This window comes from Talpa europaea (assembly GCF_964194135.1).
Source record: "Talpa europaea genome assembly, chromosome: 11".
Classification (NCBI taxonomy): Eukaryota; Metazoa; Chordata; class Mammalia; order Eulipotyphla; family Talpidae; genus Talpa; species Talpa europaea.
In genome coordinates, this window is record NC_140078.1 from 41,055,021 (window position 1) to 41,079,570 (window position 24,550).

The window sequence follows — 24,550 nt, forward strand, 5'->3', positions numbered from 1 at the left end:
TTGCATATTTACTCAGAGTCTGCAATTTATTGATAGTATCTTCATGATATTTTTCAGCTTTTTCCTCTGCCCCTGTGCTTCTTATAGACATACAGATGCTTGATCAGATTCAGATTCTTTTTCTGGTTTTGTTTGAAGGTGTCCTTCAGAAGTGATGATGTATGTTTCATCAGAAAGGTCATAAATTGACCGGAAGTTGTACTTGTGTCCAGATAGCCATGCATGATTATTTCCTGGACTCACTAATGTGTGTGTCAGGAGGACACACTCTTTTTTTAAAATTTTGTTTTATATATTTTTATATCATTTTTCATTTTTGCACAATGTAGCATTTTTATCTTGGTTATAGTCCCTATACAATGCCCACCCCACTTGTTTTGATCCTACTTCCTTCTCCCCCACCCCGTAGTGTGTCTCTGGTTTATAGTTGCTTGTTGATTTTGATTTTTACTTTATTATAATTAGTCTTTTTCCTGATCCCTTATTTAGGTTTTCTAAATTCCTGCTCTGAGTGAGACCATCCAATATTTTTCTTTTTCTTTCTGCCTTATTTCACTGAGCATGATCCCTTCCTGCTCCATCCATGTTGCTGCAAATGGCATGAGTTTATGGTTTTTGATTGCTGAGTAATATTCCATTAAATATATGTACCACATCTTCTTGATCCAGTCAGCTATATGGGGGGGGGAGCATTTGGGCTGTTTCCATAGCTTAGCTATTGTACATAGTGCTGCGATAAACATAAAGGTGCAGGTGCCCTTTTGATTTAATGTTTCTGTGAGGACACACTCTTGGCTCTCTTCCTAGCTCTCTGTTACCTTCAAATGGCCCTCTGGACACAGGGCCCCACACGTGTGGGTGACATCAACAAGGGCCTATGAGATCATGATCAATAGGGTTCTGTGTGGTTTTCTCCAGCCATGCTCAAAGGGCAAAACAGGAACCCCTGCATTCCTGTCAAATTCATCATAGGTTGAAACACTCGAAACCATCGTTGTTTCAAAAGGGTACAAAACCACAATATAAAGCTTGTGATCATGATTTAACACTGAGATTTTAGCATATCTTTTGGCTGCTGCTTTGTTCTTTCTGTCTGCTGAGGTTACATGTTGTGATGTCACTTCGCTGCCCATTGTGATGGCTTACCTTCCTTCACTACCCTTGCCTTTTGGTAAGACTTGGAAATAATTTCTCTTTCCATCCTTGACCTTGAAATATCTGTTGCTATCCTTATAGAGTCATGTCTGATTGAATCTGCCCCAAACCCTGTTTCAAGCCATCTTGTCTATAGTAAAATGTGACTGCCAAGCCTATGTGGCTTTTGTCAGGTCAATGGGACAAGTGAATGTGATGATGCTTGTCAAGTGCTTTGCCCCAGTAGCGGTTCGATAAATGATCAATGGTCTTATTATACATAAGAAATGAAATGCACTCAAGTGAGAGCTTCCCCTTGGTACATAAGTTTAACCTGAAAAACATTCAGCAATCATTGCCTCTAAAGAGAACAGTCTCCCTGCATGGCAGGGATTTTGCACTCAGTCATCCAGAGTCCCCAGGCAGACCACAGACTGTGACAAAATGTGTGGAGATTTGTACAGACTGGAATTTTCACAAATTTACAAAGTCAATAATTCTAGATGAAGTGATTCAGTCTTCACCTGCAGATCATGAAAAGTATCGTGGGGGTCCACAACACCCTCCTAAGCAGCATGTTGTTACCAGAACCAAAAGTAGAAGACATCCACAGTGGGGAAAGATGTCTAAAGATGCTTGCATTAGAAAAAGCACCTGACACTCAAAGCTCATAAGAACATCCCTTCAGTGAATGTGAAATTGAAAGCAGTTAATCATTTAATAAGGATCAAACCTCTGAGGATGCCACAAGGACTCCCAGCAGAGGAGGGCTTGGTGACACGCGCTTCCATGGGAACCAGCAGTGGGGTGGCACCTAGACTCTCTGGGCCACAAGGCAATTAAGTCCTAGGGCCAGAGCAGTTTCAGTTTCAGATTAAAAACTGAAAATCATTTTTATTAAAAAAAAAAAAAGGAAATGCACTTAAACGTCTAAACCTATCAAGCGTCTGAGAGCCTAGAATAGAGTGTGAGGATTCAAGTTGCTCTCACCCTTGCGGATGCCTTTGGGAACTTTACCGGTGACTCAGAATATACTAATTCTGAATGAAATACCACATCTCTGGAGGCGCTGGCTGTGGGTTCAGTGTGTGTGTGAAGCTGCAGCCAGCTCTGTGGAGCAGCACCCAACTCCCTGCTGGAGGCCTATGATTCTGGAAGAACAGGGAAGTGAGGCTCAGAGCTTCAGGTTGTGGGAGTTATCAGGGATGGATAGACAGCTTGTTTTTGCAGTCGTAACCCCTTTCCTTTCTCTTCCCTCCTTCCCCAGACACCTGGCTTCTGATTTGCTGATTTCTTAGGTCTGTTCTTCCAAAGACTGGTAGGACAATTGAGAGATTCTGGTATTTTGCAAACACGAAACATTCTTCATTTATTAATTTTTCCACTTGACAAAATAACCAGGCTTTCCATAAGGGACAAAATCACCTAATAATGGTATTAGGTGACAAAATCACCTAATAATGGTATTAGCAAGGTAATTCAAGGTGAGAAAATAAAAAAGACACCAGAGTAGGCCTGAGGGTGTTTAGAATGGCCAACAGCTCACCATTCACTAGCACCTGAATCCATGGGTGACAGCATGAGGTCACGGTGAGGTCAGGGTGTAAAGGGAGAGTGCCGTTCTGTTCTGCCCTCCACATGATGGCTGCCATCGTGGGGCAGCCCGGACACATTGGGAAGGGTCTCAGGAAAATGAAAACCCTCTGCTAGTCCCTGACTCTTCTACCTCCTCCCAAGTTCTGTTGGCCCATTCCCATAAAGAGCAAAATCAAGAGGGGGAAACAATCGCACGTTTTGGGAAGTTCAAAGCAGAGGAATGGGTGACCATGGCTGAGTAGAGGGAGGTAGGTGGGAGGGAGAAGGTGCAGAATGAGCATCCAACAGCCAGGAGGGCAAGAGGTCCCTGCACAGACAGGTCCAGAGAAGTAGACTGGCACACCTAGGGCTCTGGGTGGCAGTGTGGAGCCAGTCAAAGGTCAGGCCCCAGCCGGTCTCCAGATGTCCTCCTGTACCTGCCCAGAAGCCTCATGGCCCCACGCCTCCCCTGCACAACACTGGAGGCTTCTTTTCCAGAGAGTTCTGGACACAAGTTCTAGTTGGGGGTCCAGGCCTGTCTAATGAAGGCTGATTTCCAGCTCACTCTCTTACTCCCTTCTGCCACCTGCGGGTCATCAGCAGAGACTGACAGTCCCAGACGTTAGCCCAGTGTTTTTGCCATTGAAAGAATCAGAGAGATTACCAACACGGACCAGACCCACCGTAGGCCACAACTTCGGTTCCCCTCACGACTTTGCAGCTTTGTGCAACGCATAACTAGAGGGTCTTCTGATATGAAAAACAGAAACTAAAGTTTAAAAAACAAACAAACAAATCAAAAAACCAAAGCAGGAAGAGCAACTCAAAACGATTAAACTAAAATGCAAGCTGAACATAGAGGAATCCACACAAAACCCCAACTGGTTACACTTCTGTTCACGACCCCTGGAGCCCTGCTGCTGTCACCCACACCTGCAGGGCCCTGTGTCCAGAGGGCCATCTGGAGGTACCAGAGAGCCAGGACGAGAGGCAAGAGTGTGTCCTTCTGAAATGTGGATTTCCTAGACCAGCAGCATCAGTAGCACCCCAGACTTGTTAGAAATAAATTCCCAGGTTCCACCCCAGGCCCGCCAGAATCCACATGCCCCCAGCATCCTGCACTCAACACACCTGCAGAGGGATGCCGAACCCCATCCTCCCTGCAGTACTCACTCTCTCTTCTTTCTTCAGATCCAACACCTCCTCCTCCATCTTCAGTCAGCAGATGCTGCCTCGCTTCCTACTTCACTAAGAAAAAGCAGAATCCAGAAGAGAAATTCTGCAGCTCCCTACACTACCACCCGCCTACCAGCATCTGTGCATCCACCACGAAAGTAAGTCTTCCGTTGCCTCTACCTCAGACATCTCTGCCCCATCTCCTCAGCCCCTGTACTCACAGCCCTGTGGCCTCCCCCTTTCCTATCCTTTTTTTTTTTTCACTGCCCTTTGAATCATGCCAACCCATTTACAAAAGCATGCTTTTTTCCCTAAACTTAAGATTTCCCTTCATTTTCTTTCTCTTGCTATGGCACCACATCTTTCCTGTCTTTTGCCACAAAACTCCTTTAAAGTGTAGTCCATACTGCTGACAACTCCACCAATGACCTCCAGGCTGCTGAATCTCATGGTCAATATTCAGGCCTCCTCTTCTCAGAAGCATCTTTAGCTGTGGGTTCCTGCCTTCTCCACACGTTTCCCAGTGACTTCCAGGAAAACGTCCCCCTGCCTCAGTGACTAATCTGACCCTCCTATGTTGATTCTTTCTCTTCTGCACTTCCACTGCTGAAAAAGCTCTGTTGTGCCCCTTCCCTGCCCTGTGCCCTCACTCCCTTGATGAGCTCCATCAAATCTCTTGCTTTCAAATAACATCAATATGTAAATGACACAAGTGACAGGCCCCAGATTTCCCCCCAAACTTCAGATTCTCAGATTTGCCATCTCAAGTCAGTGTGCTTAACACTGAGCCCTGATCTTCCTGCCTCACCCCTCCACCCACAGCACTTTAATATCTCAGCACCTGGCAACCCCCACTTAACACTGTGCATCTATCTCTGTTCAGGAGACCCCTGGACCCAACACACCCCGTCTGCTGCCCTGCTGCCCACTGTACCAGGCGGTGCCCACCACATTTCTCTCCTGAATGAGGCTGCTGCTTTCTCTGCTTCTACCCATGCGCCCAGGATGACCCTGTAAGTCATAAATGAGATAATATCCTTCCTTTGCTCAATGTTCTTCAATTAATTCTACTTCACGTAGAATACAAGCCAAACGTCTTACAACAGCCCTCATGGCCTGTATGATTCCTGGAAGGCCTGGTCTCTCTCCTCTCCTGATCACTCTCTCCACTCTCCATCCCAGCCATGCCCCTGCCTTTGCTTGAACAGAGAAGGTGCTCCCATATGGGCCTTTGCACTGCCATCCTTCTTTCTGATGCTTTTCTACCAATATCCATTTGACCAACTTCACTTTCTTCAATGTTGGCTCAAACTTTACCGTCTAGTCCTACTGTGATCATCCTGTTTAAAACAGAAGCCTATTCTCTCCACCACCACCAGTCTCCTTTCCCCCCTTTTTTTCTGTGTTCCTTGCTGCCTTGTGACGTAAGAGGAAACTGCTTCACCAACATCTGTTGTTCGTCTCTCCCTGGCTATTGCATACTCCATAGGTTATGGCTGTTTGTTTCGTTCCGTGAAGGTTTCCAAGTGCCTAGAATAGTGTCTGCTGTTAGGTAAGCTCTTAATGTTTATTGAAAAAATGAATATCCTTAGAGAGAGAATATACTGAAATCAAGAAATGAAAACAAGATACACACATATGTTAACGTATATTGAGAATAAGAAAAACTCCTAGAAATAAACAGATGAAATACTCAGAAGGAATGGAAAGTAAAGATGAAATCTCTTAGAAAGTAAAGCAGGAAGACAAAAAAAGTGTGAGATAGAAGGAAAAAATTAGGGACAAGGAGGATTAACATCCAAATAATAGGTGTCCAAGAAAAAGACACAAGGACGTCAGAGGGGAAAAACCATTAATAATTCAATAAAATTTCCTAGAATTTCAAGACACAAGTTACCAATCTCTGTGAGGCCAGCCAAGAACCCGGGGTTCAGCCCACTGTCAAGGGTGGGGGAATACCCTGCAGTTTGCAAGTGATCACATACAGGACATGATATTTCTTGCAAAGAACTAATCACAGTGGCTCTGATGTTCTCAGAGGCAACACCAGAAGAAGACAGTACAGTGACACCTTAACATTTTAGTAAGAAAGGGATTTCCAGTCCACATTTCTATAAACAATCTATGAATTAAGTTTCTGGGCAGAACAGAGACATCTGCCATGCATGCAATCTTAGAACATTTAGCTCAGCTGCAATTTAGCTCAGCTGCAAAGAGCGTGTGTGGCTTCCTTCCTGGTCCTGAAGAGCCTCTGGGGACTCCTTGGGACCCATCAGCAGGACTTTCCTTGTTTGTTGTCCCTATTAGTTCTGATCGGCTGAGCATAATGTCTGTGATAGCTTCCCTACAGCCTCCCTAAGGAAATGGCCTGAAAACCTGGTCTCATCAGTTCCTGGAAGGGTTAACAACATTTATATGATGTGGATGGATGTACGGACATGTGAGCAGCACTGAATCTGGTGAATGATCCCATAAAAGCCAGAAAGTCTGCTGGCATAGAACCAGAAAAATCTTTGCTGGATACTAAACCAGGAATAGGTCATAGGAGGAGGAGTGTACCCAACTCCTCCAAACCTTTGTAAGCTTAAAACTGCTGCTTGGTTTGTCCTTGCTCTGTTGTTCTCTTTTCCCCATGAAGGATGCTGGGCGTGGCTAAGCGTGCGTGTTCACACAGACCTGCACATACACAGACACGACTGGCTGAACACCCGGAGCAGTCAGGCTCAAGTGATACCGCATTGTGATGAGGCGTGAGGTTTTGTACCTGGGTCTGTGCTTGTCATTGTCTGAAGACCACACTCCATTCTTCACCCTTGTGGGGTAAATGGTTTTCAGGCTTTTCTGCCCTCTGACCATTGGGATTGCCCTGCCTGATGGGGCACCTGCAGTTGTTACATTGTTGCAAGCTGTCTTACTTTTGTGGGCCAAGGGAGGAGTAAGGAGTCACCAGGAGAAGCAGAAGTAGGAGAAGAGGCAGGAGAGAGAAAGGGAGAAAGAAAGCCAGAAAAGAGAGAGAGAAGCCCAGAGTGAGAACTTGCTGGGGGCCAGGAGGCCTCCTGGCCCCCAGGAACCCCTGCCTGCCATGTACCTGGTTGCTGCACTACATGTAAAAGCTCAATAAAAGCCTGAGAAAGCCACCGAGGGCTCCAGGACCCTCCTTTACCCGTCTGCTCGGATTATAGAAACCTGCTCAGCGGCCTTCCTGCCACTACAACCCTGGAGGCTGCTCATTCCTGTCAGTGTTACTGGAGCCAGTCTGGAGTTGCGTGACAGGATCCACAACTTTTTATCATTTTATTCTCAGCACTTAGCATAATGCCTGGCACATTATAGGTGCACAATAAACATTTACTGCATGAAGGAATCAAACTTCCTGTCTGCAAGTGGGCGAGAGCATGTCAGAGGTATTTGTGCAGAGAAAGGGACTCATTATGTCCCCAGGTGCTTCCAGGATCTAATACCAGTGGCTGAGTCCTGTTAATACTGGACTCTGACTGGGAGGGGCAGTGATGCAACCCACCTTCCGAGCCCCCCACAACGGCAACTGATATGAGGAGGAGGCTGAGAGGCAGCTGGAACGGGGACTGGTTCTCCAGAGAGTGTGATGTGGAAGAAGTGAGATCTGCAGTTAGCATTTCCCTAAGGAACGGGTGTCTGCAGCAGCTATCATGCCCTGGTTCCGCAGCACCCCTGCTCCAAGGCCCTGTTTGCCAACATGTAGCCACAGACTATTTTTGGATCACAAATACTTTTTCTTTTTTACATATTTTTTTTTTACTTTCATTTATATATATATATATATTTATTTATTTATTTACTCATTGTTCATTTTTAAGCAGTACTTGCAATACTTGCTTCCCCCCATCCTCTCAGGTGTAGTTCCTGTAGTTTCCTTCACCAATGCTCCCTTGCACCATCACCTCAGTCCCCTGTGCTCCTCCCTCCCTGCCGCTGATCCCTCTCCGGCCTCCTCCACTGCAGTATGTCTCTGATATATAATTGCCTTTTTTTTTTTTTGCTTTGTTGTGTTTTGTACTTTTTTTTTTTTAAACACTGATGTCTTATGTGGTTCCCCTACACTCCTGCTATAAGTGAAACCATCCAATATTTTTCTTTTTCCTTCTGGCTTATTTCACTGAGTATAATTCCTTCTAGCTCTATCCACGTTGCTGCGAATGCCATGAGTTTATCTTTTTTGATTGCTGAATAATATTCCATTGTGTATATATGCCACATCTTCTTGATCCAGTCATCTATTTTTGGGCAATTGGGTTGTTTCCAGATTTTACCTATTGTAAATAGTGCTGCAATAAACATAGGGGTCCAGGCTCTTTTGAATCAATGTTTTTGTGTCCTTTGGGTAGATCCCTAGGAGTGGAATTGCGAGGTCGTATGGTAGCTCCATTTTTAGTAGACTGAGGAAACTCCACACAGCTTTCCATAGTGGCTGGACCAGTTTGCACTCCCACCAGCAAAGTAGGAGAGTTCCTTTTTCTCCACATCCTCGCCACCATTTGTTGTTGCTTGTTTTTTTGATATGTGCCATTCTCACTGGTGAAAGGTGGTATCTCAGTGTAGTTTTGATTTGCATTTCCCTGATTATAAGGGATGTTGAACATTTTTTATATGCCTGTTGGCCATTTGCATTTCCTCTTTGGAGAAATAGCTTTTAAGTTCTTCTGCCCATTTCTTGACTGGATTGTTTATTTGTTTTTGTTGAGTTCTTTGTATATCTTTGTGATCAGTCCCTTATCAGTTGACTGGGGTGCAAAGACTTTTCCCAATCAGTGTGGTGTCTGTTTTGGTTAATGTCTCTTTTGCTGTGCAGAAGCTTTTTGGTTTGATGTAACCCCAGATGTTTATCTTTTCCTTGATTTTCTTTGCTTTGGGTGATGGGTCTTTAAAGATGTTATTGCAATGTATGTCTTGTAATGTTTTATCTATATTTTCTTCTATATGTTTTATGTTTTCAGGTCTTATGTCCAGTTCTTTTATCCATTTTGAGTTGATTTTTGTGCATGGTGAAAGCTAGTGGTCTAGTTTCACTTTTTTTGCATGTGGTGGTCCTGTTTTTCCAGCACCATTTATTGAATAAACTGTTCATGTTCCATTGCATATTCTTTGCTCCTTTGCCAAAGATCAGTTGTCCATAGAAGTGTGGTTTTATTTCTGGACTCTGTTCGGTTCCATTGGTCTGTGGGTCTGTTTTTGTTCCAATACCAAACTGATTTAATTATTATGACGTTGTAGTATAGCTTGAAGTTTGGAAGTGTGAAACCTCCTTTCTCCTTTGTTTTCATCAGTAGGGCTTTGGTTATTAGTGGTTTTTTAGTTCCATATGAATTTCATCAGTATTTGTTCTATTTCTTTGAAGAATGTCATTGAGATTTTTATTGGAATAGTGTTGGATCTGTATATTGCTTTTGGTAGGATGGCCATTTTAATAATGTTTATTCTTCCAATCCATGAGCAGGGGCTGTCTTTCCATTTCTTTGTGTCTTCCTCAATTTCTTATAACAGTGTTTTATAATTTTCTTTGTATAGGTCTTTCACCTCTTTTGTTAGGTTTATTCCCAAGTATTGATTTTTTTTGGTTTCAATTATAAAAGAGATGGTTTTCTTGATTTATTCTTCAGATTGATTGTGTAAAGGGAGGCTACTGATTTTTGTGTGTTGATTTTGTATCCTGCTACTTTACTGAACTGGTTGATTATTTTGAGTAGTTTTTCTGTGGAGTTTTTAAGATTCTGTATGTATATTATCATATCATCTGCAAATAGTGATAGTTTGACTTCTTCTTTCCCTATTTGGATTCCTTGTATGTCTTTCTCTTGTCTTATTGCTCTGGCTAGGACCTCCAGTATTATATTGAAAAGCAGTGGTGAGAGAGGACATTTTGCTCCTGATCTTAAAGGAAAGCCTTCAGCTTTTCGCCATTGAGAATAATATTGGTTGTGGGTTTGTCATATATGGCGTTTATCACATTAAGGTATGTGCCCCCTATCCCGATAATTTCAAGGGCTTTCATCATAAATGAATATTGGACTTTGTAGAATGCTTTCTCCGCATCTATTGATACTATCATATGGCTTTTATTTTTCTATCTGTTGTTGTGTTGGATTACACTGATCGATTTTTGTATGTTAAACCATCCTTGTGCCTCTGGTATGAATCCCTCTTGATCGTGGTATATTATCCCTTTGATGCATTGTTGGATTTTGTTGGCAAGGATTTTGTTGAGGATTTTTTTTAAAAGATTTATTTATTTATTTATTTATACAAGCACTGGGTACAGTCAGAAGTGTGGGAGGGTGAGAGAACCCACCAGAGCCAGAGTGGGGAACAGAACAGGCAGACCAACGAAATACACTGCTGAGGGAAGCAGCGGGTGCGGCAGGAGAGGCCTGCGCACCATGTAGGACCCTCGCCGGCGGCCAGGGATCGAATCGGCGATGTAGAGGCTGCGGGCAGCCTCGCAGCCCAGCGCTCAACCGTTGCACCACCAGGGGAGACCCTTGTTGAGGATTTTTGCATCAGTGTCCATTAAGAGATTGGCTTGTAATTTTCTTTTTTTGTGCTGTCTTTGTTTGGTTTTGGTATTAGTGTAATATTGGCTTCGTAGAACATATTTGTTAGTATTCCTTCTTTTTCAATTTTTTTAAAGAGTTTCTGTAAGATAGGCACTAATCCATTGCTGCACGTTTGGTAGGATTCATTTGTGAAGCCATCTGGACCTGGGCTTTTGTTTTTGGGGAGTGCTTTGATTACTGCCTCAATTTTGCTGCTTGTAATTGGTCTGTAGGTGTTCTATTTCTTTTTTGCCCAGCTTTGGGTGATCATATCATTCTAGGAATTTGTCCATCTCTTCTAGGTTGTTGAATTTGTTTGCATGTTAAGTGTTCATAGTAATCTCTGATTATTCTTTTGATTTCTACTGAGTCTGTTGTGATTTCTCCTCTTTCATTTATAATCCTATTTATATGTGTTTTCTCCCATTTTTCTTTGTGAGCCTGGCTACAGGTTTGTCTATTTTGTTTATTTTTTTGAAGAACCAGCTCTTGGTTTCATTGATCTTTTGGACTGTTTTTTTTTAAATTTCCATTTCATTTATTTCTGCTTTGATTTTTATTATTTCCTTTCTTCTACTGACTTTAGGATTTTTTGTTCTTTTTCTAGCTCTTGAGATGTGAGATTGTTTCTTTGAGTTCTTTCTTGTTTCTTGGTGTAAGCCTGTATTGCTACGTATTTTCCTCTTATTACTGCTTTTGCTGCATCCCATACATTCTGGAAAGTGGTGTCTTCCTTGTCGTTCAACTCAAAGTTTTTTTTTTTTTTTTAAAGATTTATTTATTTATACAAGCACTGGGTACAGTCAGAAGCACGGGAGGGTGAGAGAATTCACCAGAGACAGAGTGGGGAACAGAGCAGGCAGACTGACGAAATACACTGCTGAGGGGAGCAGCAGGCGAGACAGGAGAGGTCTGTCGTGCCATGTGGGACCCTCGCTGGTGGCCGGGGATCGAACTGGCACTGCAGAGGCTGCGGGCAGCTTTGCAGCCCAGCGCTCAACTGCTGCGCCACCAGGGGAGGCCCTCAAAGTATTTTTTAATTTCTTCTTTGATCTCATTAGTCCAGTGGTTTTCCAGTAGTGTGGATATCAATCTCCATGAAGTGGGAGGGTTCCTTGTTTTCTTTTCTTTTTTCTTTTTAAAGGAAGCTCTCTCTTTTTTTTTTAAAGATTTATTTATACAAGCAATGGGTACAGACAGAAGTCGGGAGGGTGAGAGAATTCACCAGAGCACAGAGCAGAACAGGCAGACAGATGAAGTACACTGCTGAGGGGAGCAGTGGGCGGCAGGAGAGGTCTGCACGCCATGTGGACCCTTGCTGGCGGCCGGGGATCGACCTGGCGCTGCAGAAGCTGTGGGCAGCTTCACAACCTAGCGCTGAACCGCTGCGCCACCGGGGATTCCCGGGTTCCTTGTTTTCTTTTCATGATTTATTTCTAGCTTGATGTCTTTATGATCGGAGAAGATAGTTGGAATGATTTTGTTCTGATCACTAGGTGGCACCAGAGCTCTTTCCTAGTATCTTTCCAGAGCTGTGCTTTTTCCCCCCTGGGTCTTTGGGGAACTGAGTGGGGATGGCGTGGAATGGCTCAACGGTGTGGGGTGCTGCCCTGTGTTGCGTGTCATGGGGATCCCACACCCCAAATTTTGTGCCCTGGGTCTCAGTTCCAAAGCCCTCAGATCCAGGACGTGGGTGGTAGCCCAGTTCAGTGTCCGCAAAAATGGGCGCCTTTTGCACCTCGCTCCCATTCCGGAGCACCTGGCTTTTGGTTACTCAGTGAGGGTCATTCACCTCAGTGATGGTTCCCAAGTGTATCCCCACTAACCTAGATTGCTGGCATGGGGATTTGGGCAGCCGTGACCTGCATATACTTTTTGTGTGGACGCGCTTTTCAACACAAGCTTACAGGTTGGCCTTGGGCTATTTGCAGGTCTCTGCAGAGTCCTTATCCTCCCCTAATGGTGCCCAGAGATGTTCACTCACCTCTGTGGCGACTCCTGCATGGTTCTCCACAGTTCCCGTTCATGGAGTGCGATGCCTGCAACAGTTCCTTTCCACACACTGTCCCACTTGATCTGTAGTTTGTTCTTGTTGTTGCTTTTTTTTCTTTCTGTTGGTTGGTGTTTACCAGCTTTGTGGAGTGGGGGGAGGGTAGCAAGGTTCTGAGCTTTCCTTTCTTTTCATCCTCTTTTATGGCAACTTTCCACTTCGGGCAGTTTGCCAGAGTTGCCGTGTATCTTCCATGTCCTGGTTTTCACAGGGACCTGCTACTTTTCCTATTAACTTTTTTTTTAATGGGAGGACTTACTCCCAGGGTTTCCCCACTGCCATGTTGATCTCCTCTCCCCTGGGTCACAAATACTTTTAAGCTCTAAAGATAAGGACCCCTCTCACCACACAATATCATATACATAGTATTCTGCCACATTTTCCTGGGCTTGCAGCTCCTGAAGCCCACCAGGGCCCTTTCATATTATGTAGCCAGCCTGTGCCAGACTGCAAGGCCAGAAAATAAGGCCCTTAAAGATGTCCCAGCAAAGTGCTTGGGATGGGGAAAGGACAAGTGTGTGATAAACCTGAACTTTAAACTTGGGTCATTGCCATTGTGAATTCAGCATATGAAGTAATAGACATGAAATTGCTTCCCAAAATTAAAATGTCAATCAGTGTTTTTTTAAGGTTTCTCGCAACCAGGAAGGCAGTGAAGCTTGGAGACGACAAGGTAGACACCCTGTGCCAGTCCCTACTCTGCCACCATCTGGTCATGTGCGCAAGTCGCAGGGCCTCTTCCAGCTCTACTCTCTTACCTCTGCATTGGGTTTGTGGGGAAGAGGTGCTAAGAGCAGGTTGGAAGTGTGACCCCAACTGTCCCTCATTCCAGCAGTGACCTTGGGCAAAGTCACTGGCTTTTCTGTTTGTAAAGTAGTGTTAACAGTGTGCCCATCCCCAGTAGTGTTGTAAATACCAAGGGTGGTTGCAGTGCCAGTTCTACACAGCTAGCTGCTCCAGTCACCATCACCTGGGTTTTGGAAGGGCTGGGAATAAGGAAAGGATGCATGTGTGCAGTCCTTCAGCTTCCATCCTGATGGAATGTCTTGTAACTATCATGTGAAAACTCCAACCTGCTTAGGTGCTAAGTGACATCTTCTGGACAGAGACCAATGACTCTGCCCAACATAACTACTGCAGACAGAGAGCATAGAACAAAGGAAGATGCATAAGTTGTTACCACAAAACTGTCTTTTACTAACAAGACCAAAGCACCCAAACACTTTTTGTGCACACCAACTTTTCTTTCAAATTTTAAAATGTGCATACATTTATTTTTAAACTTTAGACACACTTTGGAGAAAAAACCAACCCAGCTATTCTTATAAAGCATGTGAGATGTGAGATTTACATTACTACATTGACTTCTGCACACTTGCTCTTGGGAGTTCAGGCCACTTTCCCTCTGCCTGCAGGGACTGCACACTGGAGGAAGGTTACACAGCTGTCTGTGTAACAGATGCTGGGAAGTGGGTTAAATCAAAGAACTGCACATCTCTTAACATCTGGTAGATAAACAGGAAAGTGTCAACACATCTGGCTTAAGAAAAAACTGTAAATAAAATCTTCCACATTTACCCCGCCAGTACCTTTCTTTCAGAATTAGTAGGAATGCCTGACAAGGACTGTATCGGGGGACTCAGGGTAATTCCTGGGCAGCTGCTCCGGCTTCCCTGAGAAACTACAGTTTACACAAAAGATTTCTGCCAAGCCAGGAGGGCAGCCTGAAGGAAGCAGGCAGACATGGTTGTAAGCTGCTGTGTGATTGGAGAAGGTGGCACAGGAATGAATGGTGCTTTCAGATGAGCTGTGGTTATCAGTGGATCTCTCAGCTCAGTCATGATGGCAGGTCCTGCCTTCAGGTAACAGGGTGCTGAGCTGCCCAAGAAGTCCATTAGCAGCGCCAGGAAGTTGGTAAAAATATAACTATAAGGATCTGTATCCAGAGACATCATCAACCTAACTTGAAAGAAAATAGTAAATTAGAAACAAGAGTGTCTGCAAAGAAAAGGCATCATTTAGCAACAGAATGTCACATGTTTAGGGTGTTAGCCCCACAAGTAAGGTTCAGTAATTGCCTAAGTGATGTATACATATGAAGGGGATTTGTCTTCTGCATCGATATTCTTCTTTCTCCTTTGTGAAAGGAGTAGAAACTAGGGATGATAAATACTTAGACAAGTCCCCGAGTGACCTATCTTATGGTACATGGCACATGCCTGGGCTCACAGGGTAAGTACATAGATGCCTCAGATCACTAACCCCACAACCACAAAACGCTTCTTAAAACCTAAGTCTACATGACAGACTTGAGGGTATGCTAATCCAAATAAATGCCCATTTTTTAAAAAATAAAACGTATCAGACAAATAGCACATATCCCTTGGTTGGAACATTATGTTTCTTATGTGTATAAATGTACACTAGCATTTCTATGCTTAGTACATTTAATCAAATGTGAGATTTTCTTCACCCAAATAGTGGACAAAAAAATGACTATATTTACCCAAATTTGTATTTTGATAACTCACCAAATTTTGAAATAAGTTTAATTGCAGGGACATGGGTTCAGCTGAGTTTCTGTTTCTCACCCATCTGAATTATATCCACTGAACTTACAATAAATTGAGTGAGGGCAGTCTGTTTTTATTATATACACCTGGCCTATGCTCTAGAATTGCCAACCTTAGCCATTGCTACTTGCTTTAATTTGTGCTCATAAAAAGGGACACTTGATTGTCACCCCTGAAGTCATGCAATCCGCTCCCCAGAGCAGGAGCTGCCTCCGACTGCAGGAGCCTTTGGAACTTTACACAAAGTAGTAAAACCTCTGCTGAGAATGGGGGCCATAGAACAGCAATGCACCTGCTCTAGCTTCCTAAAACCACTCAGTGTGCACAAAATATAGAGCGGGTAAATGCACAAGGTCCAACCACTGGTGGAAATGTTGATTCTCCAGGCATTTCAGCAAAGCCCTTACCTATCCTGCTTTTTTTTTCAGTTTTTGGAATGTCTTCCCCCATGTGCATCTGAGAAAATGTGGCAAAATCTGTCACTAGGATTATCACCTTAGAATCTTTCTGACTGATGAGAGGCATCCTTGGTTGGAACTGTCTGTCTTTGTGTGTCAACATGGAAGACACCCACTTTCAATATTATGTACAGAAAAGTGGCTGCCACCAGTGCCATGCAGTCAGCTCTGTTTAGAAAACTTAAACCTACAGACAACAAGCACCAAGAAACATGCAAAAGCTACAGAGGCTCTGGATGTGAAGAATTCATATTTTACATTAGAGAGAGGAAAACTGCTACAAAATGGTGATGGGATGGATCTGTCACTCATGCTCTAACTGGAGGGTCTTTGCAACAAGGGACTGTGAACTTGTTTATTCTTCTTGTTCCTCTTTCAGGATTCACAGTTGGTTCTGTGTCAGGCATCAAGTAACTTGGTGACTTTTGGTCCAAATGGGTTCTTAGTCTTTTTGCTCCTTTTTGTCTCTCTGTGAAGAGCCAAGTTCAAATGCTGGAAACCGTGATGTCTCTGGGACCAGGATATCAGACAGAAAGTGAATTGCACCAGCCATGCCTGCAATGTAAAAATAAATGCTTCATGAAATGGTGAGGGAGGTGGTGATCCCAAAGCAGTGGCATTCAGTCTTTCTTTAAGGCCTGTGAGGATTTGGGACAGGGTGCTGAGGATTTAAAATTGGCTTCATTAGAAAAAAAAAAAGAAATTCTTATATTAGCATCCAGCAGGTTTTCCTCACTCTTATTTTTTAATTTTATTTATTTATTTATTTATTTATTAATTATTTATACAAACACTGGGTACAGTCAGAAGCACAGGCGGGTGAGAGCATTCACCAGAGCCAGAGCGGGGAGCAGAGCAGGCAGAAGGACCGAAGTACACTGCTGAGGGGAGCAGCAGGCAGCAGAAGAGGTCTGCGCGCCATGTGGGACCCTCCTTTGGTGGCCGGGGAGAAGCTGGGGATCAAACCAGCACTGCAGAGGCTGCGGGCAGCTTCGCACCCAGTGCTCAACTGCTGCACCACCAGGGAGGCCCATCACTCTTATTTTTTTAAAGATTGGTTTTCTGGGCTTTAATCTTGTATCTTCAAACTTGAAGATGATCTCACAGATCTGCTACCAAAAAAGTCACCAAACATTTATACCAAAATTAAAACTAATTGTTCCACAAGTTAATACACAATCTTTTCTAGAAAAAAGCAGAGAGGATACTATTTAATATAGTTGATTAGGCTGGTATTACCCTGATAACAAAACCAGACAAAGACAGTACTAAAGGGGAACACTACAGACCAGTATCTCTCATGAATATATACAGATACAAAAAAACCTCAAAAAGGGCGGATCAACATGGCGGCGAGGAAACACTGCGAGTAAGATCTCCCATTAAAAAAAAAGTTAACAGGGAGGAAAAGCGGCAGGTCCCAGTGAGAACTGGGACACGGAAGATAAATGGACAACTCCAGCAAACTACCCGAAGAAGAAAGTTGCCATAAAAGAGGACTATAATAGAGGAAAGCTCAGAACCCTGATACCCTCCCCCACCCACAAAGTCGGCACTCTCCGACCAACAGGAAGGAGGAAAAAACAAAAAAACTAAAACAACCAACAAGAACAAAATACGCATCAAGCAGGACTGAGAGTGGAAAGGAACTATTTCAGCCACCACACGCCGTGAACTGGAGCTGTGGAGAACCCTACAGGATTTGCCAAGGAGGTGAGCAAACGATTCCAGGCACCATTAGAGAAAAACAAAGACTCCCAGAGACCTACACACAGCCCCAGACCAGCTCGTAAGCTTGTGCGGAAAAGCAGCGCGCTTGACAAGGATACGAGGATCACGGCTGCCCAGGTCCCCGCACCTGCAAGGCCCCTTCTGGTCTGCAGTCAGAGCCCAGAGGGGGAGCTGGAACCCACCGCCAGGGCAGACCGGGCACGCAGGGAGTACGTCCTGCATCGCCATTTTAGAACAGGGACATTTCTTCAGTAAAGACTGCCTGAAACCAGCAGAAGGCTCCCGGAGGAGCCAGAGTTGAGCTGGGAAGTTCACCCACGCCAGGCCCCTTCTGGCCTGCAGTCCCAGCCCAGAGGGGGAGTGGGAACCCACCGCCGGGGCAGACCAGGCACGCAGGAAGTGCGTCCTGCATCGCCATTTTAGAACAGGGACATTTCTTCAGTAAAGACTGCCTGAAACCAGCAGAAGGTTCCCAGAGGAGCCAGAGGTGAGCTGGGAAGTTCGCCCACACCAGGCCCCTTCTGGCCTGCAGTCCAAGCCCAGAGGGGGAGCGGGAACCCACTGCCGGGGCAGACTGGGCGTTCAGGGGAGCGTGTCCCCGCATTGGCATTTTAGAATAGGGACCTTTCTTCAGTGAAGACTGGTTGAAACTGACAGATGGCTCCTGGAGGAGCCAGAGGGGAGCAGAGAAGTTCACCCAAGATGCCTGCCAGTCCCAGGAACACAGTATCCCAATGCATATGGCAAATTAGAAAACAGACAGTAGGGAGTAGAAGAACCACACGCAACCTAGCAACTCCTCAGGAAAAAAACACACCACAAAAAGAAAACCACCCCCCAGATTGCAATGACAGTAACTTGGAAGAACTTCTGAGCCTTCCATGATTACAGAACTGACAGAAGTGATAAAGGAAAACAATGATAAGGGAAAAATAATCAACGTTCAGAAGAATGAAATTGAGTCCCTAAAGAGGGAAGTAAAAGAAATACAGGAGATCAAAGAATTAATGGAGGTGCTAAAGAACTCTGGGAAAAGCAATGAAAGCAGAATAGATGAAATGGAAGAACGGATAAGTACTCTTGAAGACACAGAAATAAAAAGAAACAAAACAGAAAAGGAAAGAGAAGTATGAAGGAAAAAGACCGAAGAAAGACTTCGGGAACTATCTGACTCCATGAGGAAAGGAAATATAAGAGTTATAGGAATCCCAGAAGGAGAGGAGAGAGATGTAGGAACAGAGAAAATATTCAAGGAGATAACTGAAGAGAACTTCTCAAACGTGAAGAAGGATCTGAAAATTGATACACAAGAAGCAAGAAGAACACCAAACTTCCACGACGAAAGGAAAAATACAGCAAGACACATAACAGTAAAGCTCCCAAGAATCCAGGACAAGGAAAAAATAATGAAGCTGACAAGAGGGAAGAAACAGATAACATTCAAAGGAAAACCAATCAGACTGACATCAGACTTCTCCTCCACGAAAACAGATGCTAACCAAGAATACTCTATCCCGCAAAGCTCTCCTTCCTCTATGAAGTAAGAATGAGGACCTTCCCAGACAAACAGAAACTCTGGAATTTCATTATGACTAAACCCCCACTCCAAAAAATACTACAAGGAGTCCTAAAGCCAGAACCTCAGAGGGACGAATAACAATGAAAGAAGGCCAAAAAAAAAAGTTATTAAAAGAATAAATAAAATCAAAGGAAAGACAAACACAATGGCAAATACAGATGCTAACATATCAATATTAACTCTAAATGTAAATGGACTAAACTCTTCAATAAAGACACAGAGTCGCAGGCTAGATCAAGAAACAAAACCCAACGTTTTGCTGTCTCCAGGAAACACATTTACCTACAAAAGATAAAAATAGACTCAAAGTTAAAGGATGGAAAACAATCCTACAAGCAAATGGACCAAAAAAGAAAGCAGGAACAGCTATGCTTATATCGAATAAAACAGATTTCAAACTCAAAACAATAAAAAGAGACCCCAACGGCCACTACATTATGATCAAGGGGACAATACTTGATCAAGAAGAAATAACACTCATTAACATATATTCACCAAACGAAGGAGCACCAAAATATATCAGACAACTATTGTCATCTCTGAAACAGACATCAGAGAAAACACATACGTAGTGGGGGACTTCAACACACCACTATCAACAATGGAGAGATCAACAAGACAAAAAATAAGTAAAGACACTAAAGCTCTAAATAAGGATCTAGAGCGCTTGGGCCTAACAGACATCTATAAAACACTAAACCCCCAAAAAACGGAGTACACATTTTTCTCAAGTGCACACGGATCATTCCCCAGGACTGATCACATTCTGGGACACAAGACAAACATCAACAGGTACACCAAGATCGAAATCATACCAACCATCTTTTCTGACCATGAAGGCATCAAACTAGAAATAAAACATAAAAAGAAGGCAAGGAACTCTCCTACCTCATGGAGATTGAAAACCACCCTACTGGAAGACCACTGGACTAATAAGGAGATCAAAGAAGAAATTAAAAATTCTTTGAATTGAATGACAAGGAGGACACCAATATCCTAAATGTATGGGATGCAGCAAAAGCAGTAATAAGAGGAAAATATATAGCAATAGAAGCTCTCATCAAGAAACAAGAAAGAACTCAAAGAAACAACCTAATCTCGAAGCTCAGAGATCTAGAAAAAGAACAAGAGAAAAACCCTAAAACCAGCAGAAGAAAAGAAATTATAAAATCAAAGCAGAAATAAATGAAATTGAAACTAAAAAAACAATCTGAAAGATCAATGAAACCAAGAGCTGGTTCTTGGAAAAAATCAATAAAATAGACAAACCCCTAGCCAGGCTCACAAAGGAAAAAAAGGGAGAAAGCACAAATGAACAGGATCATAAATGAAAGAGGAGAAATCACAATGGACACAGCAGAAATCTAAAGAATAATTAGTAACTACTATGAACAGTTATATGGAAACAATTTCAACAATCTAGAGGAGATGGACAAATTCCTACAACTCTACAATCACCCAAAGCTAGATAAAGAAGAAATAGAACACCTAAACAGACCAATTCCAAGCAGCGAAATTGAAATGGTAATCAAAAACCTCCCCAAAAACAAAAGCCCAGGACCTGATGGATTTACAAAAGAATTCTACTAAACATTCAGAGACGAATTAGTGGTTATCCTTCACAAACTCTTCCAAAAAATTGAGAAGGAAGGGACAATACCAAACACGTTCTATGAAGCCAACATTACACTAATACCAAAACCGAACAAGGACACACAAAAAAGGAAAACTACAGGCCAATCTCCCTAATGAACACTGATGCAAAAAACCTAAATAAAATTTTAGCTACCAGAATCCAACAATGTATCCATAAGATAATTCACTACGACCAAGTAGGATTCATGCCAGGGACACAAGGACGGTTCAGCATCCGAAAATCAATCAACGTTATCCAACACATCAACAAAAAGAAATATAAAAACCATACGATAATATCAATAGATGCTGAGAAAGCTTTCGACAAAGTGCAACACCCATTCATGATAAAAGCCCTTGAAATTCTTGGGATACAAGGAACATAGCTCAACACATCAAAGGCCATCTATGACAAGCCAACAGCCAGTATCATTCTCAATGGTGAAAAGCTGAAAGCATTTCCATTAAGATCTGAAACAAGACAAGGATGTCCACTCTCACCACTGCTTTTCAGTATAATACTGGAAGTCGTAGCCAGAGCAATAAGACAAGAGAAAGTCATACAAGGAATCCAATTAGGAAAAGAAGAAGTCAAACTATCACAATTTGCAGATGATATGATAATATACATAGAGAACCCAAAAAACTCCACAGAAAAACTAATTCAACTCATCAATCAGTTCAGTAAAGTGGCAGGATACAAAATCAACACGCAAAAGTCAGTAGCCTTCCTATACACAAACAATAAATCTGAAGAAGAAGAAATCAAAAAATCCATCCCTTTTATTATCGAAACAAAAAAAATCAAATACTTGGGAATAAATCTAACAAAAGAGGTAAAGGACCTATACAAAGAAAACTATACAAAACTGTTAAAAGAAATAGAAGAAGACACAAAGAAATGGAAAGACATCCCCTGCTCATGGATTGGAAGAATAAACATTATTAAAATGGCCATCCTACCAAAAGCAATCTACAGATTCAATGCTATTCCAATCAAAATCTCAATGTCATTCTTCAAAGAAATAGAACAATTATTGATGAAATTCATATGGAATCACCAAAAACCCCGAAACAAAGCTCTCCTGAAAAAAAAAGAAGGGAATGGAGGCATCACACTCCCAGACTTCAAACTATAGTACAAAGCCATAATCATCAAAACTGCTGGTGTTGGAACAAGAACAGACACACAGACCAATGGAATCGAATAGAAAATCCAGAAATAAACACACAGATTTATGGTCAACTAATCTTTGACAAAGGAGCAAAGACTATGCATTGGAGCAAAGAAAGTTTGTTCAATAAATGGTGCTGGGAAAACTGGGTTGCTACATGCAAAAGAATGAAGTTTGACCACTACCTCACACCATACACAAAAACAAACTCAAATGGATTTAGAACTAGACATAAGACCTGAAACCATAAAATACATAAAAGGAAATATAGACGAAACACTATGTGGTATGCACATCAAGGACATCTTTACAGACACATCACCCAAAGCAGTGATAGTAAAGGCAAAGATAAGCAGCTGGGAATACATCAAATTAAAGAGCTTCTGCACAGCAAAAGAGACAATAACAAAAACAAAGAGAAACCTCACCGACTGGGAGAACATTTTTGCACACAACACTAATGATAAAGGTCTGATCACAAAATCTGCAAAGAGCTGATGAGACTCAACACAAACAAAGAAAATAATCCAGTCAAAAAATGGGCAGAAGAGCTAAAAAGAAACTTCTCTGAAGAGGAAATGCAAATGGCCAACAGGCATATGAAAAAATGTTCAACATCACTTGTAATCAGGGAAATGCATATTAAAACTACCATGAAATACCATCTTACACCAGTGAGAATGGCACATATTAAAAAAACTAGCAACAACAGATGTTGGCGAGGATGTGGTGGGAGTGCAAACTGGTCCAACCACTATGGAGAAGTGTGTGGAGATTTCTGGACCTACTAAACATACAGCTTCCATATGATCCAGCAATTCCACTCCTAGGTATTTACCCAAACGACACAGAAACATCAATTCCAAAGAGCACCTGCATCCCTATGTTTATAGCAGCACTGTTTACAATAGGTAAGCTTTGGAAACAGCCCAAATGCCTAAAAATAGATGACTGGATCAAGCAGATGCGGTACATATACACCATGGAATATTACTCAGCATTCAAAAAAGATAAACACATGCAATTTGCAGCAACAGGGATGGAGCTGGAAGGGATAATGCTCAGCGAAATAAGCCAGAAAGAAAAAGAAAAATACCAGATGGTCTCACTCTTGGCAGGAATCTAGATAACTTAAATAAGGGACCATAAAAAGAATAACTATAAGAAAGAAAAAATCAAAATCAACAAACAACTGTGAACCAGAGACACACAATGGGGGGTGGGGGGCGGAGAGGGGAGGGATTGGGGTCAAAATAAGGGGGTTGCAATTGTATGGGGAATATAAAAATAAATTTTTTAAAAAAAATCATTAATAAATTATTTATTAATCTTGAAAACTAAAAAAAAAACCCCTCAAAATATTAGCTAATACAATTCTGCAATGCATAAAAAGAATTTTCTAACATGACCAAACGAGGTTTATTCCAGAGATGCCAGGTTGAATTAACACTGGAAAATCAACCAATATAATCCACAATATTACTAGGCTAAAATAATAAAGGAAAATAATCACGATCTTATTGATGCCGAAAAAATGTAATGAAATTCACCACCTATTTATTTTTCAAAAAAATTCAATCATTATTATTTCTGAAGTTTATTTTGAATAAGATGTAGCTGGAAATTAAATTATTGCCAATTTAGCCTAACACCATTTAGGCTTTGCACTTTGATTTCTGAGAGTTATGTTACAAATTATCCAATTCATACACACCCCCTAACACACCCCTACACATACAAAATATGAGTCTCAGTAAGACCCCAATGACCCCATCCCCACCAGCAGAGGCCTTGAAACCTTCGCAAGACACTGCCAATGCCCACCCAGACTGGCAGAGGCTTTGTGACTTTCTGTGAGACTCCACCAGCACCTGTGCAGACTGGTAAGACCCCATAGCCATGTTGGGGAGCGTGCCAGAGCAACCAGAGCCCTCACAAGACACTGTTAGTCCCTGCCAGGACTGGCAGAGGCCTTGTGGCCTTCTGAGGGATCCTGCCAGTGCCTGTCTAGACTTAGAGAGACCTTGTTACTTCCCATGAGATTCCTGACAGCCCCTGCACAGAGAGGTGATAACCTAGACCTATGTCAGAGAGAGAACCAGAGTGGCCAGAGGCCTTACAACCTCCTGTGAGACCTTGCTAGCTGCTTGCTCAGATAGGTGAGACCCCTATCTGAGGCAGGGGCAGGGAAGGAGCCGTGTTGGGGCAGGGGAGGAGCCATGTTCAGAGGAAACCCCACATACAGAAGCTGGGTAGGGATATGTATTAGACTGTTGTTGTCATTGTTATTGTCACTGTCAGCTGCCAACAAATGGCAACATGACTCCTCAAGGGAACAGTACAACATAGAATAAATAAATCTTCAGAATCCAATTCATACACATGGAAGTTATGGTCTCCCTATTAAATACAGAATTTAGAATTGTAATGATAAATTCAAAGAAATGGAAGAAAACACAGAAAAACAAATGAATGTACTTAGACATAAAAAATCAAACAATGGAGACAGAAAAGGAAGCCCTAGATAAGATAAAAGTGGAGTTTCAGGATTTCAAAAGAGAAATACAGGAGATTAAAAATTCAGGAGGAAGTCATGGAAGTAGAACAGACCAAGTGGAACAACGAGTCAGTGAAACTGAAGATGAAAATATACAAAGAACCTGGGTGGAGAAGGAAAGACAGTAATTAAGTAAAACAACAACAATAACAACAACAAAAAACCCAAAGAAACACTCTGAAAACAATCTGATTCTATTAGACAAGGCAACAAAAGAATAATGGGAATACCAATGGGGAAAGAGAGAAAGGAATAGAAAATGCACTTAAAGAAATAATGGAGGGAATCTTCCTGAACCTGGAGAAGGGAGTAAATGTATAAATCCAGGAAGCCAAAAG

The 24,550-nt window shown here is 42.6% G+C and overlaps 1 protein-coding gene across 1 annotated transcript in view; it reads right to left on the minus strand.

Annotated features, from left to right (window-relative positions):
• Positions 1 to 15,977: 15,977 nt before the first annotated feature.
• The window catches only part of LANCL2 (LanC like glutathione S-transferase 2), a gene marked incomplete at its 3' end in the record, with an annotated part of 63,200 nt that continues 54,627 nt past the window's right edge, over positions 15,978 to 24,550 (minus strand). Inside the window, exon 9 of the mRNA XM_084247474.1 lies at positions 15,978 to 16,090. Coding sequence (XP_084103600.1) covers positions 15,978 to 16,090 — 113 coding nt within the window. The remainder of the gene's footprint in view (positions 16,091 to 24,550) is intronic.